Source organism: Durio zibethinus, chromosome 4 (genome assembly GCF_047325235.1).
Source record: "Durio zibethinus cultivar Kanyao isolate XHJ-2024 chromosome 4, ASM4732523v1, whole genome shotgun sequence".
NCBI classification, from domain to species: Eukaryota; Viridiplantae; Streptophyta; class Magnoliopsida; order Malvales; family Malvaceae; genus Durio; species Durio zibethinus.
Window position 1 is genome coordinate 5,555,100 of NC_143165.1, and position 8,228 is coordinate 5,563,327.

The window sequence follows — 8,228 nt, forward strand, 5'->3', positions numbered from 1 at the left end:
CAAATAACTTCCTTGTGTAGACAACTTATTTCATCCGAAGTTATTCTCGAATCTTGAATTAGTTTAAATTGAGTTTTGGACCTAACCCATTTGGTTTTGAATTTATCATTTGAGTTTTAGGCTCAAGTTATATTTAGGATCTAAAGCAAGCCCATTTATTTTTGATGTTATTATTATTCTGGAAATGAAAAAAAAAAAGGGATAAATCAAGTGATAAGACTCGATAGATTAATTTTTTGAAATTCCAATGCTTTAGGAAGTCAAAATTCTTATTATAGGGATAGGATGCTCAGTTTTTGAATTGAAATCCTATCTTCATCCTCCTTATATAAGATGTTGTTTGTAGAGTAGTGGGGGAATTCAATAACCAGGGATCAATTCCAAAATCACCAACCTTATTATACCACTATGAGCTTGTCTCCATTCCCATTTCTATGTCTAAATCACAAGCAACAATTACACAGAAAGTAACTGGCCAAAAAAAGCATTCACCTTTAGTCTTCTCTTCCATCCAAGCCACCACTTCACCACTAGAATCTAACACTGCCATTATTGAAATTCAACTACCAACCATTCTATAAAAGCCACCAATATTGATAATCCAGCTTGGAATATCATTCACCGAGATTGTAAACCCTAAAGCCTTATACCACTGTGAATTACTCAATTTCAACCATCAAACCCAGTACAACCCCTCTAGCCTTAACACCACCACAAAAACCACATTCAAAATAATCCATAACCCATAAAACAGACCTAGTTCTAAAGAAGCCAAACCTGCAAACAATTTTAACAAACACCCATAACTACAAGATTGAATCTATTCACATTGCCATTGCTATTCTACTATCTTCACCATTATCTTTAAACCATTAAAAATAGCCCTTACCATAAAAGTTGATCACAATAGTCCATCGCAATTCTAGCCGAGACTTTTAAGCCTAAATTGCACACCAATATCCCAGAAACCTAGACATAATCAAGTCACCAAGCCTTAACTGAGTCCTATTTCAACCCAATAAACCCAGAAATACCCAGGAATCAAACACCAATCAGGGATAGAGACAAAGAATCAAACAGAGGGTAGTTGAGTGATACCTAATTTTTAACATCCAATTTTCAGTAAACCATCATCAACTTCTCATCAAATGGCCACTATTGAAAACAAAAAAAGAAAAAACAAAGCAAAGTTAAAAACCAAAGGAAAACTAGAAACAAAGAAAAAAAAATTTTAAGTTTCAATTAGGTCCTCATACTAGGGGTTTTGGGGCTTTGAAATCGATAACAATACATCAAAAAAAAAAAGGGAAACAACATGCCTAAAGGCAGTGGCCATCAGAGAGGCAAAGAAGAGGGATAAAACTATGACTTCAACTCAAATCTACAACAATCTACTAAGTTGCTAGAGAAACTAACCAAATATGTAAATGAGGAGGTCGAGGTAAACTTTGGAGTGAAATTTGAAGGTAAATGGTGGTCACCTGATAGTGGCCAACGGTAATTTACAATAATGACAGTAGTAGCAACTAAGCATCTCTAGTTTTTTAGGAAGGTTTGAAGACTAGCCGGTGTTCTTGATTTTTATTTTTTGGGAAAACTTTGTAATAAAAGAAGCATAGCACAATTTTTTTAGAGAGAATGTGTGGTTTGAAAGAATGAAAGGAAAGGAAAATTTTAGCTGTTAAGCTAGGCTAAAATGTTGCGTTTCATACAATGGAGGATCCGCGCATGGCTTTCTGCCCAACCTAACCAAGCACTTTCAAGCATATAGCCCACTTCACAATCTAGTTAAGGTGAGCCAAGCTGAGTTGCAAGTCATTAAGTCGAGTTTTTCGAGTCGTTTCATTAGAAAGAAGCCAAACCATTTTTTAAGCCAAACTAAGCCAAGTTTTTTTGGTATTTTATTTGGTGTTTTTTACTTATTTATTTGATTTTTTGGGTAAAAATTTTAAAAATAATAATAAAAATAAAAATAATTTCAAAATTCTGAAAACAAAGTTGAATTATCAAAATTTTCTTAAACAAAAACAATTTAAAAAAATAAAAAATGAATTATCAATTTTTCTTAAATAAAAAAAATATTTCATAAATGTTTGAGGAAAAGTTGAAGTATCACTTTTCCTTAAATAAAAAAATATTTCAAAAAAATATTTTGAGGAAAAGTTGAAGTATAAATTTTCCTTAAATAAAAAATGTTTTGAGAAAAAGTTAAAGTATCAATTTTTCTTAAACAAAAAAAAAATTCAAAAAAATATTTGAGGAAAAAGTTGAAAGTATCAATTTTTCCTTACAAGCATTAATTTTTTTCTAAAATAAAATAAAAAAAGAATTTTTAAGAGAACGTTGAAGTATCAATTTTTTCTTAGAATTTAACTTTTTTTTCTTTTTTTAAAATTTCATTAAATAAATGTTAAATAATCCGATGATTGAGCCTATAGAAGAGAAACAATAGTTTTGTTCCATACTCCTAAGGTGAATAAATTCTCTTAATTTTTTGCCAAAATATTGAAATCTATTAAGAATAATTCTCAATAATTAATTATATGGTAAGATTTTTTTAAGGCTTTGGATAACACAAAATTTACTGGTCCCATATTTTGGATGAACGTTATGAAAGTGTTATAATCTTCCTCACACATAACTGTACTTTTAGACCTATATTTGATTTAATATACTAGAATCTATCTTTTAAAGATACACGCATTAAGTTTGAGATTTCTTTTTAAAATGGGATAGATTTAGTTAGGTAGCTAATCATACTTAAATAAAAAAAATTGATGGTGACTCCTTAAATCATATCTAACGATAGATTTACGGATTTATACGTTATGACACCTTAATAGCACAATAAATAATTCATAGTGCCTTTTAGATATCTCATTATCTTTTTAACGACCTTCCAATGTGACTGACTTGTATTAGATTGATATCTGCTTACCATGCCCATGGCACGATAGATGTCTCACCTTGTGTACAAAGAAATAGAAAAAAAAAAGGTGAAAAAGCAATCAAGCAAGCATCGTACAACTCTAAAGAGGAATTCTTACTTCAATGTGTTGAAGAACTATGTTGTGAAAATGAACAATTTTTGTTTTATAATTTTATTCAACAACAAGTAATTCAAGTTAGTTTTCCACTTCCACTTAATAAGTAAATATATAAGATTATGTTCGTAAATATATATTACATGAACTTTAATCTTACATACAATTACCTTCATGGTAACTCACCCATTATGGGCGGTTACCAATAGATACAAATATATAAATTATTTATATTTTACACAATATAAATAAATGAATTACAAAATCTAATTAAAAATATTGAGATTAAAATTTTAAATTTTCTACATTAAAATAAATTTATTTTAATCAATGAATAGAGATATAAACAAATCAAATATAAATTAACCAACATATTTCTTTGATTTGTTCGTTTATTTTTAGAGTTATTCGTATTCAATAAGAAAATCATTCATTACATCTAAGCTTGGTTTGTTTAAATAATAGAATACTCGCGTTTAGTTTATGATCGATACATTTAAGTTAAACAAATTTATTCATAAATATTAAATGAATATATTAATAAATATATATAAACGAATATTGTCATAAATAATAAATAAATTATAACCAAACAAATTATTTTACATTTTTAATTAGACTAGCCTTTTGAGAAATAGTAAGTTCAATAGCATTTGGAAGGTAAGGCTAGCTGAGATAATGAAATAATAGGTAAGTTAGTTCGGCCAAGTAGCACCCAGACAGAGTGCAAGAAAAATTGTATTTGACTGCCTTGATAGGTGTGTAAATGAACAAAATTTTAATGAATCGCCCGTAAACATCTTCAATTTTTATATATTTATATTCATTTATTAAATTAAAAAAACTGATTTTGAATTAAATGAATCAAATACAAATAGTTATTTATTTAGTTTATTTATATTCATGAATAAATTCCTTTAAAGTTAATTTAAAACTTGTTAATTTAAGATTTATTTATATTTATTTATTATTCATTTATTATTAATTTTATAATTATATGTTTGTTTGTTTAAATTTATTTGATTTTGATATGTTTATTATTCATAAACATATCCGTTTATATATGTTGATGAATATATTCGTTTAATATTCATAAATAAATTTGTTTAATTTAAATAAGTCGAATATACACCAAATATGAACGTCTTAGCATTTAAATGAATTAAACTTGAATGTAATGAATAATTTTTTTTTTATCGAACATAAATAACTTTAAAAATAAACAAACAAACTATAAAAATACGTTTGGTCTTTCAAATTTGATTTGTTTATATTTTTATTAGTTGATGGTAATTATTAGAAATTTTTTTTTGCTTTGGCAAACAATAAACAAGGTAGGACAAATGCTAATTTATTAAAATTTGTAAATATATATATATATATATATATAAGGAATTGAACCATATGTTACGTTAATTTATTTTGTCTCATATTTTTGTCAAGCAGTGAATTTGTAATTTCATTTTTTGTATTAATTTTTTGCTTGAATCAATAAAATCACCACATTTATCCCCCCAAAAAAAATGGTGATGAAAATGTTTCATATTTAAACTTAAAACTTCTCTTTTTTTTTTTCAATTTAATTATGAAACAATCTACTAAATTTTTAGTGCATTGATATGATGATACCCATGAATTTTGTATCGATTATGTATTAAAATTTGATTTGGAATATAAATGTTTATATCATAACATCTTTAACTTATGAAACAATAAAATTATAAAATCTAATAAATAAAACAAATAATACTTTACAAATTAATGCGAATAGTCACAACTGGCATGTTATAACAAGATAGAACAAGAATTAAAGTACTAATATAAATTTGTATATAATCTTGTTTGTTATGTTTATGTTTTGGGTACGATTGTTCCCTTTTCTAATGGCCTTTGGGTTGTAGACAAGAACATTGACATTTTAGTCAACAATGAATGCCATTGAGACATAGCAAAAGACTATAAGTTCAGTGAATGTACATGTTTTTTTTTTTTTTTTGTTTATGTTGGATAGATGACGGATTCGATTTCATAAGTGTCCACTTATAATATATAAAAAATCGTGAGAAATTTACCCATTTTATTTACGAACAAAGTGTCCATGAGAAATTTTTTAAAAAATTTTTGGTTTTTCAATCTTTGGATACCCTAGTTTGCCATTCGATCCGGCCCTGCAAAGTTCACACACAGGTCATAATCTCCTTATTTGACAACAGGCTGCTATCTGAAGTTCTATCATGGGTCCATGAGTGAGGAGATGGTGAAACCAGCAGTAGCCATAACAGGCCTCTCTGGATCCTGGCTCGGAGAACAAGCATCTTTTTCTGTTGCCATAGGACACCATTAACCGCTTTCAAGTAGTTGCTGGAGTCATGATCTCTCAAAATGGTACCTTCGGAGCCATAGGCTGTGAGATCACTGAGGATGTCAAGGGGATGAGGACAGTTCAGGAAGGCCTTGAGTGCCTTCAATGTGTATCCCCTACGTGTCTTGTCCAAAGCATAAAGTGCATTTCCTGGAGGGATTAGAGGGTGTGAAGGAGATAACTTCTCATCAGGTTGGAGAATGAATAGCTTTCCCAGTGGAATGTACAAAAGTTTCTGCATCAGAAAAGATGAATGAGAATTATATGGGTCTAGTTCTCCGATTATTTTCGCGATGGCAAAGCAGGGCCGGATGCACATGTACAAGTAAGGTGTCAATGAAAAAACCTTGGATCCGTCACTGATGCAAAGCGTTTAAGTACTTACATTTTTTAGTAGACAGGGGTGAGATCGGAGGGAACCAGGCAGACGCTTGAGGAGAACCGCGACATGGTTTGGATATTTGCAGGAGAAGGCTCTAGGGACGATGTCTCGGTGCATCATCACACAATGAACATGGTTGTCATCTAGCCCCAATTCATCTAGTATCTTTTGGCCTCCGCAGAACACAAATGGTGAGCCAAAAGTAACAACTGGTCGAAGAGCAGAAGGCTTTACAACCTTCCTAGTCAACAGCATCAAGTTAACTAAAAGGGAAAGACTACCCCCAAGGGAATGACCGGTAAATTGAAGCTTCGCCCGATCTCCATGCCTGTTCAGATGATCCATAATTTCTGGCATGAATTGTTCGTATATGCCCTTTGCAGCTTCATAAATTCCTCTATGAACAAGCACATCAGTTCCCTGTAAGGGAATAATAGTATTAGATGTACATTAAGTTAGTAACTCTTCTAATTCTCCCATTTTCATTCGCGTAAAGCTCACCTCAAATTTAGTAGGCTCGAAAAAAAGGTTCGCCTGCCATGACGCCAGAGAGTCGGACCCCTGCAGTTCAAGTTCAATTAGATCATATATGCAAATATAAACAAACAATCTAGAAGATATCAAGATTCAACAATTTGATCTTTCCTCATTTAACTTTGTCTTAGAACAAAATGACTTGTATATGATGATTTGTACATCAGATGCTATATCAGATTGATTGTTGCTCGAGAAATGTAAATGCAGGCCTATAAACAGAATTGAACTAATACCTGGATTACAAAAGAGCGGGTATATGTGCTCAAGTCATCGCAAACAAACCATTCACAAGGCGATGAATGTAGCGACTGAAGGTCCTTTGCAGCCTCTAGTTTTTCCTTCTCTCCAGCTCTAACCACTACGGTCATTGTTGATGCTGCCATGTAAGCAGCCACCTCCGAGTTATACACTCGGGTCAAATTCTCCCCCTCCATTTCTGGCTGGTCTCCACATCTACATGAATCCATGCCACCATCCTCCTCAGGTGACTTAGAGCCAGGGGACAAAAAGCCATTTGCCTGTGACTGAATGTAGCATGCAGCTGAAGCCGCAATCTCAGAAACCACAGATAAACGTATTAGGCGGCGTTTCTGCTCTGAACTCTCAACTTTCATTGACTCCAATTTGGTAATTTCTGGGGCGGAAACAGGTACGCGAGTAGAGTCCTGATCGAATTTTGCTTTAATTGTAGCCACTTCTGCTTTCCTTTCTAGAGATGATGTTACAAACTTTAGGCCAGAATAGTTTCTTAAATCATTTTCCTGCACATAGATGACGAGAATCAAAGCTTATAACAATGAAATTTGCTCACAAAAATCAAAGAATAGTTCTAAACAGCAAAAGCTTGATGAATTTTGGAGAAACATACCTCAATCTGTGGTATCACATAAGCTAAGTTGCACAAGAAGGCGAGCTGGGAAAACAGCTTGGTATCAGACCATGGCACCTGAACCAATAATTTCGAGAACGATTCGCGGTCATATTTCTCTTCACCACCTCTGCCACCCTCTTCTTCGGAGTCATAGCTCACTTCACAGCCACCATGTACATCACAATCGCCATCTCCACTTTGATTCTCATCATATATTCCATCTCCTTCTACACCCTCTTGTACTTGTCTATATTTCCATCGACTTCGAATCTCCAGCAACCTGTTCAACCAATTTGCTCTCTCTATTTCCTTTTCTTCCTCATTGTTTTCCATTGAGTTGTCATCGATATTGTCCACCATACTCGAATCCTTACTCGTCTCTAGGTCAAACAAAAATGAGCTAACAGATTTTGGAATTATGGAACTGGATATTTGGAAAGGGAGCTTCGGAAAAATCCCAACGGAGGGGCTATTCTTCAGGATTGGTTTTGTTGATGCAGCACGTATCCGATTAATAGAGTAACAAAGGTGATCATCTGAACGCGACCTTCGAAGGCCAACTTTCTTTCGACGATTTATGTCAGATTGTGATCTCCGAAGGCCCTTGATCTCTTCTTTGCATCCATCTTTAACTGTCGATGCAGGGACAGTCATGGTTGTGCATGCCATAGCTTTGTGTCAGATTGTTGATGCACAATTCACTTCAGGCTGCCCTGAAAAAATAGCCAACCATTGTTAGAGAAGAAATCTGTGCCAAGAGAAGAGTGTGAGCTTAAAACCAGGGGTGTTGGTAGAATTCTTTGGAAGAAATTAGAATATGGTAACAAACATTATAAAGAATGTATGTGAAGATCTATGAAACCTACCGGTAACAACAAGGTTGTAATATAATTAAGTATAGAACCAATGATTTAAAATACAATACAGTTACATAACACGAAAACGAAAAACATATGACAGTTCAAATTTTAGTAAAAACTATATATGAATTTAAAAAAGATAAAATAAACATATTTCGTGTTTTGTATGTCT

General features: G+C 32.2%; 1 protein-coding gene across 1 annotated transcript; it reads right to left on the reverse strand.

The window, feature by feature from the left end:
- Window positions 1-5,102: 5,102 nt before the first annotated feature.
- Window positions 5,103-8,013, reverse strand: LOC111288739 (phospholipase A1 PLIP1, chloroplastic-like). The gene is made up of 5 exons (XM_089760306.1): window positions 7,194-8,013; window positions 6,559-7,086; window positions 6,290-6,349; window positions 5,792-6,208; window positions 5,103-5,641 (listed from the first exon to the last, which is right to left on the reverse strand). The coding sequence occupies exons 1-5, from the start codon at window positions 7,863-7,865 to the stop codon at window positions 5,222-5,224; spliced, it is 2,097 nt and encodes a 698-aa protein (XP_089616432.1). The 5' UTR covers window positions 7,866-8,013; the 3' UTR covers window positions 5,103-5,221.
- Between the last annotated feature and the right edge of the window lie 215 nt (window positions 8,014-8,228).

Bases quoted from the DNA above. Each gene is read 5' to 3' on its own strand.
- LOC111288739 (XM_089760306.1), bottom strand. From the start codon at position 7,865: ATGGCATGCACAACCATGACTGTCCCTGCATCGACAGTTAAAGATGGA. The intron at 7,087-7,193 runs GTATGTTTCTCC...ATCTATGTGCAG, and splicing joins ATGTGATACCACAGATTGAG to GAAAATGATTTAAGAAACTA. The intron at 5,642-5,791 runs GTAAGTACTTAA...TTTCTGATGCAG, and splicing joins ACCCCTGTCTACTAAAAAAT to AAACTTTTGTACATTCCACT.